Source organism: Solenopsis invicta, chromosome 4, assembly GCF_016802725.1.
Source record: "Solenopsis invicta isolate M01_SB chromosome 4, UNIL_Sinv_3.0, whole genome shotgun sequence".
Lineage (NCBI taxonomy): Eukaryota > Metazoa > Arthropoda > Insecta > Hymenoptera > Formicidae > Solenopsis > Solenopsis invicta.
In genome coordinates this window covers 20760474-20786083 of record NC_052667.1, presented here as the reverse complement: position 1 = coordinate 20786083, position 25610 = coordinate 20760474, and the positions used below count along the sequence as shown (strand labels likewise).

The following is a 25610-nucleotide window of genomic DNA, read 5'->3' as shown; positions in this document are numbered from 1 at the left end:
ATGCCGTAACTGGTCGGTGACACGAAAGTTGATCTCGCACACGTTTGCTCGTCGCACGATAATTATCATAACGACGAAGACGATACCGAGGAATTTGTACGTGCGGGAGCATAACGTGTTGTCTCGCGAGAAATCTCGAAGAAAAACCACGTCTTTCCGGGCATGTCACGCGCTCTAAAAAAAAAGTCAACGTGAATGCATAATCTGATTCGGAGCCCGGAATAATTATTACAGTGAGAATCCGCGAGCGTCAGTTATCGCGCAACAATGCACTGAATTGAAATTCGCGTGATTTTCTATTCACGCAGTAAGAAAAAAAGAAAAGTTGTAAACACGACTAAATTTTTTAGTCTAATTACATTTTTTAAATTCAGCGTTTACACGTGTAATTTGAATACATAAAATCAGTGCTAGTTAAATTACTATGTTCTTTTAATTAAATTATATTTAAGTCAATAAAATTAATTTAGTTACAAAACTATTTTAGTCATAAAAAAATTTAATTACAAGTTATGTGAATAAAAGTTAACTCAGTTAATAATTGCGTTAAGAATAAATTAACTTAAGTTTAATTAAAAGTTAATTTTGAAATAATAATTTATATTAAATTAAAGTGTTGCAATTTTGTAAAATTAGATTACTTTAAATAATAGCAAAACAATAGTTCAAATAAATTATTTTTTCATTAAGAAATTAAATTTATACAAAATAAGAAAAAATTATTGTTTCTTATATAAATAAAAGTTTTAAGTTAAAGTTAATAAGTTAATAAATTTAATTGATCACTACTCAACTCTGCGCAAAATCTTCAACTTTAGTTTTTTAAATACATAAACATTTAAATTGAAGAAACTTGTAATTAAGTTGAAAAAGTCATGTTAACGATTCTAATATGAGGTAGCGAGATTTCTGCCTCATTAATAAACGCATGTGATTCGTACCATAGGAGTTAATGGTATAAATTAAATAAATTATAAGCCTTTAAAAAAGGGTATCTCATAATAGGCGACTTTATCCTGTTGCATAATAATGACAAGAAATAGAAAGGAGAGAGGGAAGCGTGACCGCTAATGACGTAAGGTTCTCATAGACGCGCGATTGCGGTCGAATGATTAAATTCGTCTTGGAGCATCGCTCTAATCGGTCTAACATTACGGCACTTCCGGTCGCCGTTCAGCGAGCCGCCGCCGTCCGCCTGATTCGCAACGTGAATCATAGCGCACGAGTCACGTCATGACAAAAACGTGAAGCAAACCGTATGTTCGACACGTGCGCAGCCACTGATTCATGTACTTTGCTTCAGTCGCGAGGCACAGTTTCCGGTCGTAAGCACACGCAATTGATGAAATTTTGTCCGGTGAAACGGCTTCGCGGAACCATCGAATGCTCATCGACGAAAACTGCTCGACGATATTCCGAGCGAAATCCCCCGCCGATACGCGTCCTCGTTCAACGAAATTACACCCCATTCGAACCCACCTCCCGAGAGAAAATTCTCCCCTTGCGATACCTCGTTGCGGGCGGGGACACACCAGCGATTATGCGGCAAGCATTTTTCGCGCGTCATCTGATCGATACAGCGCGCGGATCAATAGAGCCGTTGCATCTTATTGCAACAAAGTTTTTATTAACGTGTTGCCTTTTTGGTAATAATATGTAATAAAATGCTAATTGCTCAGTATAGAATCCGTGAGAATACAATCCTGTTTAATCATATCGTACAATATTTATCACATTATATTAATTTATTATTACAATACAATATTATCATAACGAAAATTCTACTATAGCAAATATACTGTAAGGCCCGTTTGCACTAACGCAGATTAACTTTGAGATCGAGTTAAACTTTCTACTTTTTCTAGTTCTGTGAATTGGAGAAGGAGAGTAAATTAAACCGAGATTAAAGGTAATTTATTGTACATTGCTGCAAATGGGCCTTGCAGCGTGTTCTTTACCAAATTTTCATTATTATAGAATTATAATGATAAAATATTATGCTATGATGAAATATTGTGTAACATGATTAAGTAGAACTGCATCCTCACGAATCTTATTAAAAAATAGCGCGTGTTTAATTTTAAATTATTACCTAGCTATTTACGTCATTAAAAATTTTATATTAGATAAAGTGTTTGAAAAAAATTTGATAATAATACATTAATTATCCAATGAGGTTTATGTGTTTTACCATGTGTGTATCACGATAGAATTTTTATTATTAAGTATCCTGGGTATTTTGAGGAATAGCGTGCTTTTTTATTTTATTCCTTATCCAGTTTTATACAACTATTTATATTAAAATTTTTATACTGGATGGCTTCTATTTTCTAAAGAATGTAAATATTAATATATTGCCTCCAACAAGCTTTGTTAGTCTATCTTACCGTGTAACGTTTTCATTACCATAAGCATATAATAATAAAATATTGATTAAAATTGTATTCTCACTGATACTGTACTGAATAGTGAACACTTTACGTTGTTGTCTCGCTACGTCTTTCATAAAAAATTTTATATTGAGTGGGAGCGCTTATATTTTATAAATATTTGATGTGAATACGTCGCTGTCATATGATCGAATTTCGCATATCTTTCTATCGTACATCACAGTAAAATTTTTATTGTTATAAACATATGGGAAAGAAATAATTCATAACATTAGTTATAACATTTTCTGTTTGAAAACAATTAAGGGTATACAATATGTGTCACATCTAAAAGTACTCAAATTATCAAAAATTGTCAAAATTATGAATTGTTCTCTTACTATGTTTGAGTATCTAATATAAATCTTAACCACAATTTTTAAGTGATAATGTAGAACCAAAACATCTTCAATATAATAAAAACGCATTATACCACGCAAATGTTGTGTCAGTAAACACTTCAATATCTTTTCAAAAATATTGTACTTTTTTTCCATTAAAAAGTAATTATTATATTTTTTATAGGACTTTATAGATTGTAAGTTAAATTTAAATATCTCGTACACGGAAAGAAAGATTTTGCTAAAAAATATTCAAAAATTTAGCTGGATACAGAGCTGAAAATAATTTTATTGTATCATCAAAATAATTATGGTACATATTTAATTTAAGACTTTCACATTGCTTGCTGAAATATCCTTAAATATATTTTGGTCTTTCAATACCAGCTAAAAGTTATCGACATTTAAAAACTGCAGGTATATTTTTTTTTCCTAATCAAAAAATTTTGATTGTCAATTTTGTTCACGAAAACAACTGCAAGTTTATTAGCCATAGAGTTCTACTATTTACCCTACAGGTAGAAAGTTTATCGAGTACATGGAACGAACGTAATTTACAATTTACTGAAGAGGAAAAAATATATGTTTATGGAGTAGCAGGCGGATTGTAGAATACTAACAACTAATGTCACGAAATGCATTTTTAAAAAACATTAATTTATAATAATTTTAGATTTTACACACAAATAAGTATCATAAAACGAACTTTTACAAACATTTCACCAAATATATTTAATTTAAAAAAAAATTTGTTTAAATAATCTTTTTGGCTTAATCAGTTTTTTTAAATAAAATTTAAAAATTTTTAAATAATTTCTTTACTTCTAATCAACATTTATAATGAGATTGTAAAGTTGCAAGAATATGGCGGATGATCATGTTCCACAACCACAGCTTATATATAACATGACTTTACTTGTCTAATAATTCGTACACACATTACGACACACATTAAATTCAATTATATTATTTGAAATTCACAGTTAAGACCTTCAAGTTAGACTAAAGTTAAAAAATTAATATAATATGTAACACACTTCTCAAAATTACGAAGAGTATACATCTGTAAAAATTTCTACTAGCTGCAAAACCGAAACTCAGATTTTACAAAAACAAAGCGAACACTAATGACTAGCAACCATCCTACAATGTTTAAATAGAGTATAATAAAGTAATTTTAACGGTTGCTCTTAGAATTTTACGCGAATAATACGAGATATCATGATATTCAGAGTTGGTTAAGTTAATAAATTTTTTTAACTAAATTAAGTTAAAGTTGATGGCACATCAAATTAATTTAGTTACGTTAAAAGTTATATAAATAATAAATTAACTCAGTTAACGTTACGTTAAAATTAAATTAATGTAAGTTAAAATAAAAGGTAATTTTAAAAATCATTATTTATATAAAACTAAAATATCGTAATTTTTAAAAAATGCATTTACTAAACAACAAAACAATTATAATATAAATTATCGAATAAATTTTTTGTTTTATTTTTAATTTATGTTTATATAAAATAAGGAAGAAATATCGTTTTTTTTTTATCTATAGACATGTATTCTTTTACAATTTTTACATTTTATAATTAATTTATAAAAAATATGATTTTACGTATAATGTAAAATATAACCTTACATGCGATATATCGATAAAATATAATTCTATTAAAAATATCATTATTAAAGTAATTATTAAATTTTAATAAGAGCGTTATTTCAAAATGACGATCAATTAACTTTCCTTGTAAGTCATCAAATAGCAAAGCACCTGCACTAAACATTCCTTTTACACATGCTGAGGATAGTACCGATGTATTAGACCGTTATTTATATACGTAAAAAAATTAACCTAGAAAAAAGTGAATAAGTTAATATTTAGAAATAACTAGTTAAAGTTAAAAAATAACGCATTTAAAATTAACTAAATTAAATTAAAAGTTATTAACTTTTTAACTTTTTGCTTAACTTTTAACTTTTTAATTAGTTACTACCCAAATCTGATGATATTCCATCATTTCAGGTATATTCCACAACCGCCGTCTCCTCCTCTACACTTTACTTTTTTATGCGCTGTTATCTTCCTACTTAAATCACTTAAAATTTTATTGGATAGCGTTTATCTTTCACGAACATTTTGAAAAATTTTGATAGCGCTAGGCAGAGCGACCACTATGACAGTTGACGCATTAAAGTTACATAGTACAGAACCTGATAACGTTCAACGGAAACTCGACTCGAAGTACGAGAGCTTATTTAATGTCAAATCAAGATCCGCAAATTGACGTTGCGCGGCAAGTGGGTTCGATGTGATTCATTACGGACGGTGCAGAGAGTAAAGTCGAGCGCGTGAACGCGACAGTAGGCTTCCTGTATAGCGATTAAAAACCGCGTTGTAAGGTCCAATATCAATAAAATGCTCAGCGTTCCTACCCCCGAGGAATTGCGTGTCGGGTACGCGAGTACGTGTGCGCTCTCATGCACATTTCGCAGTCGTTCGTAAATCGCGAGGTAAAACGCGGCCGTTGCGACATCGCGACACACGCTAACGTTGTGTCAACGCGGCACATTTTACTTTCAGATCTGGAGACGGGTCGACCGTCCTGCATTTCGGGCGCTGAGCTTGCGGCTACGACGTGCCGTACCGTGAGAAACGTGAGAGATTATCGCGAGGCCGCCGATAACGCGATGAGACGACGATAGCGTAGTTTCGCTCACGAAGTTCAAAGTTGTATTGATCAGCCGGAATGGGGTCTGCAATCTGGTGGCTGATCGCGGCCGCTGCCGCGGTAATCTCAACTGGAACGACAGCCCTCGAGGGACCAAACATATGCACCCGGCAGGACACGTAAGCTATCAAATTTTTTATATTTTATATCAAAGTTATTATCGCTTATTAAACTTGACGCGTACCTGCAGGCTTATCTGCGTAACTCTTAACAGTTATCGTTGTAACGTCGTTGCGCGGCTTTTCTATATTATATTTATGGAACAACGTTATAAAGATAACGAAACTGTCGAGAGTTCTATAACTGAGAGTTGTAAAACATACTGAGAGAATAAATCCGAAATTTTAATAAATATTTATTCTATAGGGAAAAAATAATACTTTAATTAAATTAGTGATCTTCCGGTACTAAATAAATATATATTTACATTTAGTAAATATTTTATTAGCATCGCTCGAATAAATATTAAAATTTAGTAAATTTTCCCTCGGTGCATGCTTCCCAGACAACGCAGAGTCTAAAATCGGATCATAAGACGTTTTCAAGACTATTTTTTAAAAATGTATCTTAATGAAATCTTATGATTCGGTTATAGACTTTTAATAGATAACACAATCTGGGTTGCTTAATGTTATTTCTCGGCTATCTCGGAATTTATTATGACTCAGACAGAAGATTTGAACGCATTGTGAATATTTGATTACATAAATACCAGAATATTTGAAACAAAAAAATGAGCATCTAGTTTGAATATTTCAGACTTTAGATAGTTAAAACTTAAGGATAAATGTATTATATCTCAAAAGTATCACAAAAAATTTTTTAATTTTATAGATTTGTTTTATTACGTTTGAATATCTATGTAAAATTTAAGTGTAATTCTTTTATTGGTTTAAAAGTTATTTAATTTTTTATTTGCTTCTAAGTCTTAAAATCCTGTTTTACGATATTCATTTGTACATTTGATGAGAAAGTAGCATTACAAATTATATCAATCTTTTAATGTGTATACTAATAAAACTAATAAATATTTGTGCAAAAAAGTTCATTATTTGGAAGTACTTTACTTGTTTAAAAATTATTTATCTAAAACTGCAGCAAAATTGAAAGGATCATTTTTATTGCAGTTAAGCCATTACAATACAAATTTTTCCTTATTTTTTTTCTTTACATCTGGTTTTATTTGTACGGAAAAAGTAAGGATACGAAAAAATTATTTTGGTCTACTATTAAAAAACTGCTGTTCTTCAATAGTAGTTTTTTTTTAGTAAGGACAGGATCAAAATTCGAATATTAACAACAAATTTTTTTATTGTTAATTAGGAAAAAAAGAATAAACTTGAGAAGTCTGCAGTTTTTAAATTTCGATAACTTTTAGCTGGTATTGTAGAACCAAAACATATGTTATATTTATACTATTATAATTATCAAAATATATCGTATTATATTTTGATATTATAAATAATTTATAGTTTAAGTCAAAATATAAATTATATTAACATTATGTTATAAATATAATGTTTCTTTGAACACGTAATGGGATTACGAACAAGATTTAGAATTAATATTTTGAAGAATCCATTAAAGAAAATCATAAAACTTTTGGATTTTGTTCTTATCATAACAGAATTGTAGCAATTGTGACACTACTGATAGAGAATGATTTGACGCCATAACATACAGAGATTTTGGGAAAAATAAACTTGTTTGTTTGTATTATGGAAAATTCTTCAATTATAATTATAATACTCTTATAATGAAATATATAATTTTTTGGTCATACATGAAACATAATAATAATTTTGCTCACATATAATTTAATATTATAATAAATTCTACAAAAAGTTTGATAATCTCTTAAATTTTAGAAATGTTATATTTTTATTTCAATATTACAATATTATTTCATGCACAATGATATTATTTTGATAATAAAAATATCAAAAAATTATCTTTTTTTTTTGTTTGGAGATATTTTCTATCCGATATTTTTTCTCTCAATTTATGAAAGTTATTATTGAATAATGAGAATGTATTCTTGAAACTATAATTTCTTATGTCTGTTTAATATGCTATATATACCTATAATTTTATTTTAATATTTATGCATTTCAAACGTGATGTTCTCAAGAAGTTCTCAAAACAGGAATGTTCTGTTTTCTATGTTTTTACATTTAAAGATTATGACTGCATAAATTATTACGTATAAATTATTTATGTTATATTTGCACGAATCGTATGTCAAGCGTACAAGCGATGGAAATTATTATAACACGATAGAAAAGAGTAATTATAATAAATTATAAAATCGGCAATCGTTCACATAACACGTAAAGCATAGCTTGCAAAGTTTACATTGCGTATAAGTAATGTAGATTATTTATGTTTCGGGCGTTAAACATTCCCTTGATTTTAGGTACACAGTTACGGTAAAAGTGTCCGAGCAAAAACCATATACCGTGAGGGAGAACACGTGGTGCTTCAGCTTCCCACCGAGATGTTCCAAATACAAAGTAGTCTACCGAACGGTCTACAAAGAACAGGTTGGTTATCTAATTCGCGTCTATCAAGTACTTTCTAATTTGCGGAGAGGTCCATATCTAGATTTGTGCTTCCTGCTTACTGTCGTTCTCGCAGTAAGCTCGAAAAAGAGAACTGCGGAGAAACGATTATCGATGGAGAACGGCGCGGATCGGTCTCGGAGTAATCGCGCGCGGTTCTTGCAGGAATTGACGAAACAAAGGCCCGTGGAGGAATGCTGCAAAGGCTACACGGAGACCACGAATGGCGATCGTTGCATTCCGGTCTGTTCCAAGGATTGCCGCCATGGTACTTGCATCGCGCCGGACGTCTGCAAGTGCGAGTCGGGATACGGCGGCCCGTTATGCGACTTCAGTGAGTGCCTTCAGCCTCATTTTTTTTTTCCTAACGATAATGGCGAGACACGCATTCCAGCAATATCCCGGCGATTCGAGTGCTCTTTTATTGCACGTACATTCCATTTGAGATGCTACATCGCGGCTTGAATGTAATAACGTGTTGTGCATAACGCGTAAAGATACGAGAGATAACGAAAATATTAATAAAGACGTTGTATGTAATTTAGCAATAATGACAACTTTCATTCAAAAGAGAAAATTAAGAGTGCACGGAGAAAATTTTTTCTTAGAATTTATCTTTCAAAATTATAGTAATCGTGGACTTCAAGGAATTTTATTGAAATTTTAGTATAATTTAGTAAAATAATTAAATTTAATCAAATTTTCGTAAATAAATAAAATTTTAGAAAATAGTAAAAACTGCTTTATAATAAAATTTAATAAAATTTTATTATTTTACAACAGTTGAATCTAAATCGCGTTTTGTATAATATAATTAAAGGCAAGACAGATCTATGTGCATGGTTAATGCAAGATTTTGACGCTGAAAGAGTATCCGTGATTTTACATATAATTTCTGATTATCTCGCCTTTATTTTTATTATTTTAATTAAACTAAAATTAAATTTTACTAAAATTATAGTAAAATTCTCCAAAGTCCATATTGCTCCACGATCACCATAATTTTAAGAGTAAAGTCCAAAAGCAAATTTTCTCCGTAATCATGATTCATGATTACGGAATTATATTTAACGTAAATACATCTTAACAAATTCAAAAGTTACGTTAGGTTTTTGCTGGAAAGTTCACGCATCCAAGAATTACTTAAAAAATTGATAAAAGAGTGCACAGTGACTCCCCGCTCCAACGGAGGTAAAAAGTCCGTTTAAGCGTATACGAGGTAATTTATTTTTAACTCTGTATAAACAGGGTGCCCGTTGGGTAAATGGGGCAGAGATTGCGAGATGGATTGCAAGTGCCAGAACGGGGCCACGTGCGATCCGTTCGACGGCAAGTGCATGTGCACCAGGGGCTGGACCAGCGTGTACTGCGATCAAAAGTGTCCTGCTAATCGCTACGGGCAGGACTGCGCCGAGGAGTGCCGTTGCAGAAACGGTGGAAGCTGCCATCATATCTCCGGCGAATGTCATTGCGCCTCCGGTTACACCGGACCATTGTGAGTTCCAAATTTCGGCATAGATCGTTGTCAGAATTTATCGAGAATCTTGTTTGCGTTAGCTCTCGGAAATATCTGTCTGCCTACGTTTTTGAATATTTTTTAAAAGGGTTTTAATTTTCTAGAAGATTTTTGTCTTAAAAAAGATAGCCGTAAGGCAAAGATGCAATTAACGAAATTCGATGGCTCGCGATCGTTTTAATAATCGCTGTTGTATTGTGCAGATGCGACGACTTGTGTCCGGTGGGCAAGCACGGTGAGGAATGCAAGTCGGAATGCCGTTGCCAAAACGGCGGATCCTGCAACCCAATGACCGGCGAATGCTATTGCACATCCGGCTGGACGGTACGTACGAGTGTTGCGCAATCGAATATGAAGAATATCTCGCGATACATATATCATACTTTTGCAAGGAAAATAACATAAATCGAAAATATCACATAATAACACAAATAAAAAAATTAAAATCCTTATTCAAGAGAGAGAGAGAGAGAGAGAGAGAGAGAGAGAGAGAGAGAGAGAGAGAGAGAGAGAGAATTAAGTATTTTAAAATTAAATATTTACTGAAATATTAAACATAAATAAATTACAAATAACTTACAAAATCTAGTTGTATTTTACAGATTTTGGGAATTTCGATATCAAGATATAGAGTTTGATATGTAGAAGCAATATGCAACATTTAGGTACTAATGAATCAAAGAGTTATTACAATTAAGTTTTAAGGGAGTATTCTAGTGTAGAAGTTAAAAAAATCAATTTTTTGCATTTTTTTTTAATTATATGTCATTAAAAATGTGCCTGTAGAAGGAATTTGTCATATTTATAAAACTGAAGAAGTTACAGCTCCTTAAAGCGAACAGTATACAAATATTGATTTAGGGTCATTGGACTATTGTGTGACGCCGAACAATAGTTCTTTTGGCAGCTGCATGTTATTTGAGAACCTTCAAGGATCATATCTTCAGGATTATTTTAGAAAAAAACCTATTTTCATTTTTTTTTAGTAAATGTTTAAATTTTATTGTTTAACATAGAGTGAAAATTAAATTTGTGCAATTTTCAACTGACTTTTTACTCTACGAGATTTAGAGAGTATTTAAAAAATAATTTAATATGTTTTAATCTTTTTAAATAATTAATTCATCTTTTTCATTGTTTAAATTTAAATAAATTAATTAAAAATCAATATGTTTGTTTTGTAGAATTATAAACATAAAACACAAATTAAAAATATAAAAAACAGTAATATTAGGGAAATAAAGATGTTTAGTCAATCTTAAACCGAGAAGAAGAAAAAACTATAATTACAACTCTTTACCCATTAGGATGTGAGAATGTATATATTACTTGACATTATAAATTGTGTATTTCAACATGGAACTTTCCAAAATCTGCGAGATACCTGGATTTTCGTAGAGCTAATCACAAACTACTTGTTTCAAATTCTTTATAAGTAATGTAAATTTTGTTATAATATTATGTTAGACTTTTAAAGATTATCTTTTCTAATTTTTATGTCATTTTTAGGTTAATTTTTTCTCGCTTTTTTAATTTGAATTTCATTTTCATCATCTTTTCTGACGGAAGACCAATGTATTTAGAACACATTTCACAAAAATTTCGACTTTTGTCACTTTTCTTGCTATAATACGATACGTGAATTTTATATGCAAAATGTGACACTTGTCAAACAGGGTTCGGTTTGTGCGAATCGCTGTCCAGAGCATTTCTGGGGCAAGAATTGCTCTCAGGTCTGTGATTGCTACAATGGAGCCGGTTGCAATCATATCACGGGCGAGTGCGAATGCAAACCGGGCTTCTACGGCGACAAAGTGCGTAAACGCTGATTTATTCCGACTAATTGCGTTGACATAGTCTTTAAATCGAAATAATAATATTCTCTTTTCTGTTCAACAGTGTCTGAAGATCTGTCCCGAGGGCACATTTGGACTGAATTGCAAAAAGAATTGCACCTGTGAAAACGGTGCCACGTGTAATCCCACTAACGGCACCTGTGTATGTAGTCCAGGTTGGGTGGGTAAAACATGTAGCCAACGTGCTTGCCAGTATGGTTTGTACGGTCCCAACTGTACGAAGGTGAGTTCTTCTTTGCGACCTCTTATGCCCATTTCCACCAATGTAGATTAACTTTGATCTCAGTTCAACTTACTCCTTATCTTTTTCTAATTCTTAGAACTAAAGAAAGATAAAGAGTAAGTTAAACTGAGATCAAAGTTAATCTGCGTTGGTGGAAAGAGGCATTAGAGAACTATACAGAAAGAAATTTCTCTTATAGTTTTATCTTTGAAATCACGCCAATCATGGGACATCAAAGAATTTTGCTGTGGTTTTAGTAAAATCTACTGTACCTTTAAAAATTGCAGTAAATTTTTTAAATTAAATTATAATAAGATATATTTAATTTTTTTGATATTCATGTTATCTCACGATTGTCATTGATTTTAAGAGAATTAAAGAAAAACGTTTTTCTTGACGTGTACTCTTGAATATTTTCATGTTGTCTCAACTAATTGTAAATTAAACTTAATTTGCAGGTTTGCGAGTGCGAAAACGATAATACAGAGCTCTGCCATCCCTGGACCGGGCAATGTTCTTGCAAAATGGGATGGGACGGCGAAACTTGTTCCAGGCCGTGCCCCTTCTATACATTCGGCAAGGGTTGTCAGAATCGCTGCAACTGCAAGAATAACGCGCAGTGTTCACCCATCGACGGCACTTGTATCTGCGCGGCCGGATATCGCGGAAAGGATTGCGGCGAGCTCTGCCCTGCGAACACCTTCGGTGAGGACTGCGCGCAAAAGTGCGCCTGCAAAAACGGTGCCACTTGCTCGCCTGAGAACGGACGGTGCAACTGCACGGCTGGTAAGCGTAATATTTTGCAACTTGACTTACAATTATAAACTTGTTTAGAGGAGATCTCCTGGATGCACTTACACTAATAGAAGAGAAAATTTATTAGAGAGGAAATAGTTAATGTTAGTGACTGTATGAAACTTTAGATTTAAACGTTTGGTCATTATTAATTATATTTATCGTCTTTTGAGATCTTGTCAATATTATTTCACAATTACTCTGTGTAACATTTTTGCATGCTACCAGACATTTGCTTCGTTTGATGTTTTAGGGTCACTGCACCAGTCGTTGAACGATCACTAACAACTTAAAAAGAATTAAATTAATAAGACGTTAAGATAATAAATTGCAAATTGATATTTTTTAGTTCTAATAATTTTCACACAAATTAATTAAAATATAATTTTTTAGTTGAAAGTATAGTTATATTAAATTGTTTTCATTTGTTTATTGATTGGTGCAGTGACTTCTACTCTTTTTATTGCTCGTCTGTAGAATTCATCACGTATAGTTACTTATAGTTAGTAGGATTATTTTAAGTCTCTCTATGTATTTCCGATGAAGAAGATATTCGACATCGGTAAGTACGACCCAAATTATACGTATCTCTGTGACATTTTGCCAGGATGGGTCGGCGTCTTGTGCGATCGTCCGTGCGACGATAAGTCCTATGGCAAGGACTGCGAGGGCAAGTGCAAATGTTTTAACAATGCGGCCTGCAACCCGCAAAATGGTAAGTTTAGCGTGATCCTCTCAGTTTTACCTCTTTCCGCAATAGGCTGAACAAAGTTTACAGTAACATGTCGTTAAACCAAAAAATGTAAAAAGAAATGCGCGTTATACGCGACAAATTCCTTCAAACCCGTTATCAGTCAGCACTTGCACGCCCAGAACACTCGTTATTTTATCTATACACACGCAGGCACGTGCACGTGTGCGGCTGGCTTCACCGGCACACTGTGTCAGGATCGTTGTAAAAAGGGCTTCTTTGGAAACGGATGCAATCAGACTTGCGACTGTGCCGAGGAGAACGCCGTGGACTGTGACTCCGCTACCGGGTATTGCATCTGTAAGCCGGAATGGCGAGGTTTGTTAATTTCATTCCCGCGTCTGATCGCCGATAGGGAACTTTACACGTTGAAATAAACAAGTTTACTATCGTTTAAAAGTTTCAGCATGCTTGAGATTTTCTTCTCACGAAAAAAAGTTAAGTACCTTGGTGAAACGGAATCGTAGAGATGTTTTCAAAAATACATTTTAAAAAGGAAAAATGGATTTTTAAATCTTTAGTTTCATCTCTACGATATTTATTATTCCGAGAGAGAGAGAGAGAGAGAGAGAGAGAGAGAGAATAACATTTATTAAATTATATGACAAAGTTTGCATAAAAATTACAATCATTTTTAATACTTTTTTTACTCTGAAGTGTTATAACTTAATAAAATATCAAACAAAAATTAATATTTAATAAAATTATTTTGAAACTCAAATACTATTGTTAAAAAATTGTGATGATTTCTCACCAGTAATATTGATCTCTTTGTGTCAAAATTTATTTCACAAACGTGCTTTTTGATTTTGCAGCTAAAGAATTCACAGAAAAAATAATGAAGGAGGGAAAATGCTTGTTACAAATGTTTTTACTTTGTTTTATAAGTTTGTTCATAATTTTTTTTAAACACTTTTTTCTATTTAATTTTTTGTGAAATGCGAAAACATCTCAAACGTGCTGAACAATTAAATCACTGTTGAGTCAACAGAGAAATTCCTGTTAACAGCAAGAGATCGTGAAAAAGATTATTCGTAAACATAGCTGCATCGCGCACATTATCGGTCCAATAATAGTAATGTAAAGAGTATAAAAAAGCGACTACGTGGAAAAAGCTGCTCTTAACCGCAGCCAGCGAAGAGTCGTTTCTCGAGACGGGTTTTTGCTTTAACGTCAAAACAGGAATACGATGCGAAACAAAGTGTCCGGAGGGTCTTTACGGGAAGGATTGTCACTCGCATTGCGAATGCATGAACAATAGTTCGTGTGATCCCACGACCGGAAGTTGCGTCTGCGCCAGAGGTTGGGAAGGCCCCGACTGCTCGCGACCTTGCAGAGAAGAATGGTACGGGCTGGGATGCAGAGAAAAGTGTCCAGAGAAAGTAAACGGTAAAGAAGATCTAATATCCGCGATTTAAACGCATGATGACGCTGTTTGAGTGTGACCTACCGTAATATACAACGTACTTAAAATAATCGCATCTTGTGATAGATTGTGCTGTGTTTAACATCTTAATGATTAATCACACAGAAAAAAATTAATTCTAAGAAAAGCGATTATTCACTTTACCTTTCTTCTTTTAATAGTTATCTTCAACAAAGAATATTTTCTTTTGATAACAGTCTTAAGATAAACTTATCACAAAGGTTAGAAAAATGTTACTGTATACTTGAAAAAAGAATTTATACTCGCTTTCGAAAATAATATTAAAAAATAATAATATCGTAAAAGGACAATGGGTAAAATGTCCCGTATCTGGCCCCCGGAGTGACAAGTGGAGTTGTTATGTTTTCTTTGAGGCTGCTGAATCTGAGTCTGACTTCCAAAAATTTTATTGTCAGGAAAGTATTAAAATTTGCATATTAAACTAGCAAATTATTGTTGTTAAACTTTACGAACGTATTAATTCATGTTTTCCTATTAATAAAACATGACAATGCTTTTATTTCTATAACATTTAGTTCATATTCTGCTTGATAAAAAAAGGACAAAAAAATTATTATATCTAAAACTATGGAATTATTGATGAAAATTTTTTAAATCTCAATTACGGCATTCGAAAACCTTTGTTTATTATATCTTTTAAGAACTTATTTTTAGAGTATTTTATATTATATTAGCATTTTAAGTATATTACTACTGAAAATTGCAAGATTCACGCGAAAAATATTTTAAGCATCAAGATCCGCTTATTGTTAGACTAAATAAGGTCTATCCTTACTTATTAATTTATATTGTTCATATATTAATCGATTTTCATTTAGTATCTTTTATTTTACTATAGTCTTACACTTTTGTTACTATACTATTTTCATATTAACTTTTTATATATTTAATAGCTTCATAAATTGATTTTAATACTTTTTCGATAAATTAAAAAATGTTGAATATCAGAATCAGATTCAGTAGATCAAAAACTACAACAAATACTATTAGAAGAAATATCTATCAGAATAATAAATCAAATTTTTCTTTTAATATTCTCGAAATATTTAACTTATTTATCCAAGATTCAGAATATATTTTGAGTAAATTTGATACTTCTGATGAACTTATGAAATATCAGAAACAAGTAATATTTATTTAATTCAAATAATCTACAGCATATTTTTCTGTGTGTGAATGTAATATTTTTCTTACAATTAACGCAGTCTCAATGCATAAAATTCTTGGCCCATCTCTCTCATGGAACATATCTTTACGTAAGTTTAATCATTCGTCGCGTTATATGTGTATACTACAAATCGGAAGGGAGCAAAAGAGAACAAATTGGATAAAATTGTAAGAGCATCAGCTTTTCCCTCTTATGGTCTCGTAACATCCGGAGATAACACGCTTGGACGTGGGTTCTCTCTTCTATGTATTTCGCGGTAAAACTATAACAAAATTCGAAACCAAGGAATATGTATAGTGACCGCTGCTTACGCAAACGCTGACGCAAACAGAATAGAAATAACATTTCATTTCGCTCTTTGTCACCACTCGCTTTTATTATCGAGCACTTTGCTGAATGACTTTTATTAACCACTGGTTTATTTATTTTACATCTCTTATAAAAATTTAGCACTAGTATTGGCTAATTAATTACTTAAATTATTGGCCAGTATTACTTAATGGTGGCCAGTAATAGTATTAAATTTCTATAATAGATTCGATTAAAGCAAATGTGGTGGAAGAGATAATAATTACAATGAATGTGTCATATATCGAAAAATTAACATTAGCGATACAATTTTTCCATAGAAGGGTGTTTATGTTATCGTAAGAAATTGTTTACCATCATTTCTTTTTCTCTTTAGGGAACATGACTTGCGATCACGTTACTGGCGAGTACGTCTGCCGTCCGGGATATCTGGGTCTCACCTGTGAACACCCGTGTCCGCCCAATCGTTACGGACTAAACTGCGCGAATCACTGTCACTGTAGAAACGGCGGGGAATGTCATCACGTAACAGGCAAGTTGAGAGCTCTCTCGAGTCCTCCTGAGACGTACAATCGTCTAAGTCATACTACCACTTGAACTTGACTTTTATCGAGTTGTATTTTTTTCTAATTAGGTGTATGCCAGTGCCGACCTGGCTGGCAAGGCGAGTACTGTCAAACACCTTGCGCGGAGGGCACATACGGCGTGAATTGCACGCAGCATTGCAAGTGTCAAAACGGCGGTAAATGCAGATCCAACGATGGCCACTGTCGATGCCCGTCGGGATGGACCGGAACCAGATGTACTGAGAGTAGGTTTTAAAAACTGTCACTACAATGACCTGAAAAGAATAATGTACACAAAAAAAATTAATATCAAATCATTGTTTTATATATTAGAAAAGATATAAGATCTTTTTAAATAATTTGATAATCTTAAATTTCAGCAAAATATATTTTATATTTTTATTTCAATTATGGTAAATGTCTTCTAAGAAACACATTATAATTATTTTAATGCGATAATAATAATAATATTAAAAAATTTTAATCTCTTGGTTTGTAAATATTGTTATTTCCTGTTCGATATTTCTTTCCTTATAAAAATTATTATTAACTAAAGATGAAAATATTTTTCTTTATAAAATTTCTTCATGTAAACAAGTATTGAGAGTAAACAGAAAAAAATTAATATTGAATCAACAATTTATTGTTTCATATACAGGGTGATTCAGAACGACCCATATGTCCCTGTAAAGACGTGTTCTTGAATAAATTCTGAGACGATTTTTCCTGTACGAAAAATTTGTCCGACACTTACTTTTTGAATAATAAGAGGATAGAGTTAGCGAATCACGGGCCGTGTACACATGGTAGACAAAGGCGGCGCAACTCACCGTCCGACACAGATAAGCGCCCGCGTCGGACGGTGAGTTGCGCCGCCTTTGTCTACCATGTGTACACGGCCCGTGATTCGCTAACTTTATCCTCTTATTATTCAAAAAGTAAGTGTCGGACAAATTTTTCGTACAGGAAAAATCGTCTCAGAATTTATTCAAGAACACGTCTTTACAGGGACACATGGGTCGTTCTGAATCACCCTGTATAAGCAAATTTTTTTGGAAGAATTATGATCTTAAACATGATTTACTTATATGGAGGAAATTTTTCTCTTTATGTAAGCAAATTATGTCTGTGTAAAATCATAAATTCTTCCAAGATTTTATATTCTTGCTTGTATATGAAGTAACGAATTGTTGATTTAATATTTAATTTTTTCTGTGTATTAAATTTTCTGGGTTGAGATATTGATGATTTATTTTCAATTAAATGTAAAATAGACGACTATTATAATATTAAAATAAAAATATAATTTGCTGAAATTTAAAATTATTAATTTCTTTAAAGAAGATTAAATTATTTTTTTTTTATATACAAAAAAACAGACATTTTTGAGAACATTTTTATTTTTAAAATGTTAAAATGAGATTATGTTAGCATTAAACAAATATAATTTGTTTATGAAAAATTATGTGTAGTTCCATAAAAAATATATTTATATTCTTTAGTCAATAAAAATTTTCAAGAATTTTCGAGAGGAGGAAACCATTGGATAGGAAATAATAATATCTTTAAAACAAGAATTAGAATTATTTAACACTTTCTTCTTTAGCACCAAAACATCATATTTTACATACTTTAGATGATTATTATAATATTGAAATAAAAATATAATATTTTGCTGAAATTTAAGACTATCAAAGTCTTTAAAGAGAATTTTTAATTTTTACTTATGTATGAGGCAATGATTGTTGATTTGATAGCAATTTTTTTCTATAATACAAATAAAGAGATAGACCTATACGGTCATAGCAGGAATCTTGGCACTGAAATAATATTCTTTATGATTTTAGATACAATTTCTGATTCCTTCGAACTGCATGTAACTTTTTTTATACACTAATATAATTATAAATCATATTAAAATGCGATGCTTATCGATTTTCAGTTTGTCCCGAGGGATATTACGGTGATCACTGCATGGAGCCATGCGAATGTAAAAACGATTTCTTTATATGCCATCCAGCCGAAGGTTGTATTTGCAGACATGGATATGCAGGTACGTACAGTATACCCCTAAAGAAATGCCTCTGCGAGAAGAATCGAGCTTTTCTCCACTGCACATCACTGTAGTAACTAAAAATGACTAAAGTGACTAAAAAAATTATTTTAGGTGAGAATTGTGACGAGCAACTATTCTCTCGTAATATTCAAGAAAAGGAAGACGGAGGATACGGGCACATTGTAGGAGTCGTATTCGCAACTTTGATCATAGTTGGAGTTTTGTTAGCGGCGTGGATGTACCATCGTCGTAGAGTGGCTGATCTCAAGAGTGAGATAGCTCAAGTACAATATACGGCCGAGCCTGTATCTCCGCCAGGTAAATTAGAAAGTCTTTTCCATTTCTCATTATTAGATTAAAAATTTATTTATCGAGGACAATTGTCAAAGAGTTTAATTTTTGAACGGAAAAATCTATTATGTAGAATATATTTAGTAAACTTAAGAGGATGCTATAGTGACGGGAATTACCAACACATTACAGTGGTCATTAATTTTCGAATTGGCTTTACAGATCACAAAATCCTTTTACAGAACAAAAGTACGCACCAAAACAAAGTGCGGGCTGGTAAGTTTTACGAGAAAATCGAACAAAAAGTTAAAAATTTATTTATTTTCAGCTCGTGGATCTGTCAACCGAGGTTAACTTTTGTCATTTACTAACATTCTGTAGCTCGTATGTATGAAATGAGACCAAGCCGCACTTTAGAAAACTCTAACGAACAACACTGACTGTGTGTCATTCCAGTCAAAAGCCTTAACAAAAAAGTTTAACATGTAAACAGCTGTACGTGTACAAATTTCGCTTAGCGCACGTAAACAATGGCAAGCAGAGTAGTGACTGTAGTTGATAGGTCTTTTTGCAGATGGCGAAATAATCGAAAAACAAAGACAGATCTATTCGTTGGACAAAGAGCGATAGCCTGGTCTCCCTCGAAAAATAATCTGCAATGCCGACGTCGAGGAAGTTCTTCGGTCACTATAGCATCCTCTTAAGAGGATGCTAAAGTAACAGAAGAACTTCCTCGCCGTCCTACAGATCACTGCAGATTATTTTTCGAGCAAGACCAGGCTATTGCTCTTTGTCCATTGCATAGATCTGTCTTTGTTTTTTGATTATTTCGCCATCTGCGAAAAATCCTATCAACTACTGTTGGGCTCCATATTGCTCTGTTTATGACAGTTCAGCTTCGCTGAGCGAAATATGCGCGTAGTAAAAGCACATTAGCGTATCTTTTTTGTTAGGCGTTCAATCGTAATTTTGCAAGATCAGTGTTATTCGTGCATGTTTTCCAAAGGGTGCTCTACTATCATTTTGTACGCACGAGCTACACAACTTCGGTATTAAGGTAAAGTTAACCTCAGGTGACGGCTATACGAGTGAATTTTTAATGATTTATTAAATTTTTGTTCGATTTTCTTATAAAATTGACCTGAGCACCCTTTTTTTTACGCGTATTTCAATTCTAAAAAAAGTTTTTGTGATTCTGTAAAGCCAATCCAAAGATATTTAATGCACTGTAAATGTCGGTAATTCGTAGTACTTTAGCATCCTCTTAAGAGGATGCTATAGTGACGGGAATTACCGACACATTACAGTGTTCATTAATTTTCGAATTGACTCTACAGATCAAAAAATCCTTTTACAGAACAAAAGTACGCACCAAAACAAAGTGCGGGCTGGTAAATTTTACGAGAAAATCGAACAAAAAGTTAAAAATTTATTTATTTTCGGCTCGTGGATCTGTCAACCGAGGTTAACTTTTGTCATTTACTAACGTTCTGTAGCTCGTATGTATGAAATGAGACCAGGCCGCACTAGAAAACTCTAACAAACAACACTGACTGTGTGTCATTCCAGTCAAAAGCCTAACAAAAAAGTTTAACATGTAAACAGCTGTACGTGTACAAATTTCGCTTAGCGCACGTAAACAATGGCAAGCAGAGTAGTGACTGTAGTTGATAGGTCTTTTCAGAGATGGCGAAATAATCGAAAAACAAAGACAGATCTATGCGTTAGACAAAGAGCAATAGGCTGGTCTCCCTCGAAAAATAATCTGCAATGCCGACGTCGAGGAAGTTCTTCGGTCACTATAGCATCCTCTTAAGGCGATGCTGGATTGACGATGAAACTCACTTGACGTCGGTACTTCAGATTGCTGCAGATTTTTCTTCTACGAACTGTGGGTCGCGCGTGAGGCAAAGAGTAAGGGGAATAGGCTAGCGCTCTCTGTCAAACGCTCTCATTTTCCCTTGTTCTTTTGACTTTAGCGCCTCTAATGCAACATCAAGGAATTAAACTAGTGCTCTGTCTCACTCAGTCTCACTCTTCACCGATTCTTACATCGATTCTGCACGCACCCATAAACACGATATTTTTGATTGGAAATATCTTTTATACTAAAGCTTCTAGGATCGTTTTGAAAGCACACTAACAATCTTACATGTAATTCACAGTACGCTGGATGGTTATTTTGTAGGTACAAAGTTTAGAACTTTTATACGCAATATATATTGTCACGAGACTACTACAGAAGCACATAGTTTTGCAACTTTTTTCCATTTTTCGTGTCAAATTGTAGCCAGCGTATTATGTTTTTGTCAATACTTTAATTGTAAAGAAGGATTTATCATTCTGTGAATTTAATAAAAAGTTTACTGAAATTAAAAATAATAGTGTTCAGTCGGTATCGCCTTAAAAAGCGTTTAATATAAAATAATTAATACAAAATAAAATATTTAACATAAAATGTTTATATCACTTTTATTGCAGAACGAAATCAATTCGACAATCCGGTGTATGCATATCAAGGTTCCTCGAAGTTCGACGATGGCACCACTACCTTGTTAAACAACTTCCAATTCCGGAATAATTTCCATAAGAACATAAACACCGAGAAGGCTAAATTCGGCTTAGGCAGCTGTACCGACGATGAAGACGACTGCAAAGGTATGTCATGTTTGTTAATACAAAATAAGGAACAAAAGAAACAAAGAAAATTTTACACGACTACGTTGATTTGTGTGTGCTATTGCTTAGGAGCGTATGGATTGCAATACGACCTGAAGAACAGGGATGCTGATATGGGAAATCCAAACTTGAATGTGTATCACAGCATCGACGAGAACGACGGGAAGAAAGTCGAGCACGTCTATGACGAGATCAAGCAGAACAACGAGTCGGAATACGACGAGCTGAATCAGCCGCGGCCGGTGAGCTGGAACATAAAGCCACACACGAGTCGGACAGCTAACGGCTTCCTGCCTAAATTATCATGTGACAATCCGGGACCTAGTAAAGCGATAGACAAGGATCCGGAGTTAGGTGAAACCTAAAAGAAAGTCCACGCAGCGTTCCTCGTTTTCAACTGCCCTGCTTTGGAGTAGAAAGAGCTTTATTTACGATTGGTCGGAAGACTCTGTCCCCTTTTTATAAGGAACAAGTCTGTGGTATTATTTTTATCATTTAAGCAAATTTCTAACGTAAGTCGTTACAACATAATTACAGTTAAATTAATTATGAAATTAGTTCTTTGTAAAAATTATGTTGGTTGTTTTACGAAATCTATCGCGCGCTTATCATGCCTTTGTCTGATAAAATACGGCAGTATTAAAGCGAGAATATTATTTCGTATATTAGACAGAAAAATCTATTGTAAAACAACAAAATTTTCTTTTCGGCATGCTCTTTTAATATTTAGCTTTTACCTTTCACCTGAGATATTATCGATCTCTGTCATTTTCTCACCGATCATCCAACTACGATGAGAAGATGAACGTCTTTGTACATATAAACGTATATTCTTTCTAAGTGTAGTTTTAATTAAATTATTATATATCTATTTGATATACGCATATGTTGCCAAAACGGGCATAAGTAATTTAAGAAGCCGGAAATGATAAACAAAGTATAAGAGAAAAATTAAGAATGAAGATTGGATACACAAAAGTTTTATATGTTGTGAAAGATTCTTTATATATCGATATTTTTTATTCGTGGTTATCAATATCGCAATGGTTATAAGAACATTTGAAAGGATTCTAATTGTTAATTCTGACATTTATATAATTTAGTATATATTAAAATAAGATAGATCATGTCCCGATAACGTTAAATATTCATAAAATGTTCGATTCGTATTCCAAATGTTCTAATGTATATCTCAAGCGACACAGATTTAAAATACGTTTAATAAACGTTAAAAATCAATTTTAAACGTTTGAATGGAAAAACAAACATTTAAAATTTTATAAATTTATTAAAATATTAATACGTATAAAAACATTTTAGAAGATTTTATATTTTAATGTTTTTTTGCTAGCTTATAATACCGTTTTTATACGAAACATTTCGATGATTTAATAAACATTAAATAGATGTTAAAAACGTTTAATAAATGTTTTTATAAAATCTTTAAAATCTTAAAAATCTTAAAAATATGTTTTTGAAGCATTCATTAAATGTAAATGGTTTGCTTGGAAGTAATGGAAGAATGTTTACGAAATGTTCATATGTTAATGAAATACTTTGAACGATACGCGTCCCAGCCACCAGATATATACAGCAGAGTTATATTTCTTCTAAATAAAAATTATATGAGTTCAAGGTTAGGAAAGTTACTTTTTAAAACTGCAGTTGCTTGTTACTCAAGTAACAATTCATTACTTTTCTGTTACTTTTTAACCCTAAAAATAAGATTAAATTAAACATAAAATTTACTTTTCTAATGTTCTTTAAAATATAAAATTAAAACTATGTTATATTTTTAAAAAAAGATAATATTATATTCTATCTTGAATTGACGAGACCAAGAAAAGTTTAAGAGAAATGTTTAATATCTCTCAAAATGCAAATTAAAAAATTTGATTAAATTTATAAATTTAAGCAAATTCAACGAATTTCAGCAAATTTTATATTTTTATTACACCTTCAGTCTTGTGTTTAAAAATTTTAACACGATAATTTCAGACTTAAAATCATTCTTAAAATGTATATGATAATAAGCGATTGATTTATATTATCTTAAAACTTAACTTACCCCAATAGTATCTCTTAAAAATGTCCATAAAACACTTTAAAAAGATATAATGATGTTTTATGGATGTTTTGTTATCTGGGTTAAGATAATATTGTACAATTCGCACCCAAGTTATCGTTTGAGACTACTTAGAACTTAATGGATTCAGCCGTTACTCTCATAATCTCTGGTACTCGGAAGCCGCTGGTTCGCGTAAAGAGACGCGGTCTTTCTTGCTACGTGTTCATTTGGCGCGAGACATTACCGCGTCTCTTGATATTAAATATAACAACAGACTATATATAAATACTGAATATTAAATACACAATGGAAATTATGTTACAAATAATTATCATCAAAGCTTAAAGCGTCAAAAGTAATCTTTAAATTTATTACTGTTACTAAAAATATATAATTACGTTATTTGGAAAATGTCCGTTACTAAAAAAAAAGTTAATGACTGAAACGGCGTTGTAAGTAACGCGTTATTTTCTGTATATAGGATAGATATAATCCGTATCCTAACGAAAGTATTTCTCGAAGGTAAACCTCCAAAATTGAGCTTCAACATGAAAGTAAATGAAATGTATTTGACAGTACAATTTTGTTTAGTTTTGTTGAGAAAGTTAATTCAGAAAGAGTAGATTTCTGAGAGAATGACAATTTTTTTGGAATATACGGAACATTCTTCAAATGCATAAAAATTATTCCATATGTCCTTTAAATATTCTTAAAAAATTCAAAATTTTACTGACATTTGAACTGACTTCTTCATTCTATAAATATTTCGAGATAGGCCGTAACGTTCTTAAAATGTTACTTTTTAACTTCTCATGAACATTTCGTGAATACTTCAGGAATATTTAACAATAGCTAGATGCGAGTTGGTTTATGCGAACGAATGCAATTTAAATGCAATAAAATGGGTAATATTGCACTTAAATATTGTCCGCAATAAATTAGATGATAACTATAAATGTGGCATATTCTTATGATACGTAAGTGAATGAGAAGTGTGCAGTCTTAACTTTTATCTTTTTGTTCTACTTACAAGGGGAACCTGCCAGCGGTACATCATCGATTTTAATAAAATTTTATGAGTGTGTGATATTCATTCATTACTACAGTAAAGCTGTAAGTTTAGACATTCTCGAAAAAATCACGATTAAATATTTACAGCACCTATAATACCGTTACAGAAGAAATCTTGTCGTTCTTCTTCTTTGAACTAGGGCTCATTGACACTCTTGAAATATCCATATTGTCAATAAATGAGCACGAATATTTTTTGCGAAATACATGTTCGTGGGAGCAAGTTTAACCCGAAATACGACTGTGTCGAGATTATGTTGTTATTATCAATTTTTCCGACAAGGAGTTTTGTATACGAGCTAACAATAAGATCTGGACAAAACAAATAACAAAAGCACAACCGTTTTACTCGGAGATTGTTGTAGGTGTAACGATTTATAGAAACACGTATTTTTACGTAACGGTAAAGTCCTATAGTACCATTCTTCTGTAACAGTGTTATAAATGCTGGAAATATTTAGTCGTCATTTTCTCGAGAATACCTAAATATCGCAACTTACGGCTTTAGTACCGCTGTAGTACCGCGTGAGTGAATACTGCACACCCATAAAATATTATTAAAATCGGCGATGTCGCTGCTGGTACCCCTTGTTAGTTGTAATAAGATAATTAATTATCAGTTAGATTTAATCAGAAAATATAAATTTTAAATGCCCAATTTTATGTTTCCTTTTTAAGGCTCCTGACTTTTCAGCCGAGAACTCCGCGTTGACGGTAGCGACATTCCGTCGCGGACAAAATTAGAACTAATACA

General features: G+C 32.4%; 1 protein-coding gene across 2 annotated transcripts in view; it reads left to right on the top strand.

Moving 5' to 3' along the window:
- The window catches only part of LOC105201493 (protein draper), a 48996-nt gene extending 23486 nt beyond the window's left edge, over window positions 1-25510 (top strand). Inside the window, exons 2-18 of one of the 2 annotated variants that reach the window (XM_039448814.1) lie at window positions 5352-5618; window positions 7916-8042; window positions 8226-8394; window positions 9309-9555; window positions 9780-9900; window positions 11253-11390; window positions 11476-11655; window positions 12114-12441; window positions 13058-13165; window positions 13355-13519; window positions 14384-14590; window positions 16502-16657; window positions 16760-16936; window positions 18634-18744; window positions 18859-19065; window positions 21520-21696; window positions 21787-25510. In XM_039448814.1, the coding sequence (XP_039304748.1) occupies window positions 5518-5618; window positions 7916-8042; window positions 8226-8394; window positions 9309-9555; window positions 9780-9900; window positions 11253-11390; window positions 11476-11655; window positions 12114-12441; window positions 13058-13165; window positions 13355-13519; window positions 14384-14590; window positions 16502-16657; window positions 16760-16936; window positions 18634-18744; window positions 18859-19065; window positions 21520-21696; window positions 21787-22082 (3015 nt within the window). In that variant the 5' untranslated portion in view covers window positions 5352-5517 and the 3' untranslated portion in view covers window positions 22083-25510. The remainder of the gene's footprint in view (window positions 1-5351; window positions 5619-7915; window positions 8043-8225; window positions 8395-9308; window positions 9556-9779; window positions 9901-11252; window positions 11391-11475; window positions 11656-12113; window positions 12442-13057; window positions 13166-13354; window positions 13520-14383; window positions 14591-16501; window positions 16658-16759; window positions 16937-18633; window positions 18745-18858; window positions 19066-21519; window positions 21697-21786) is intronic. The other variant, XM_039448815.1, reaches the window with a different exon arrangement.
- Window positions 25511-25610: the final 100 nt, after the last annotated feature.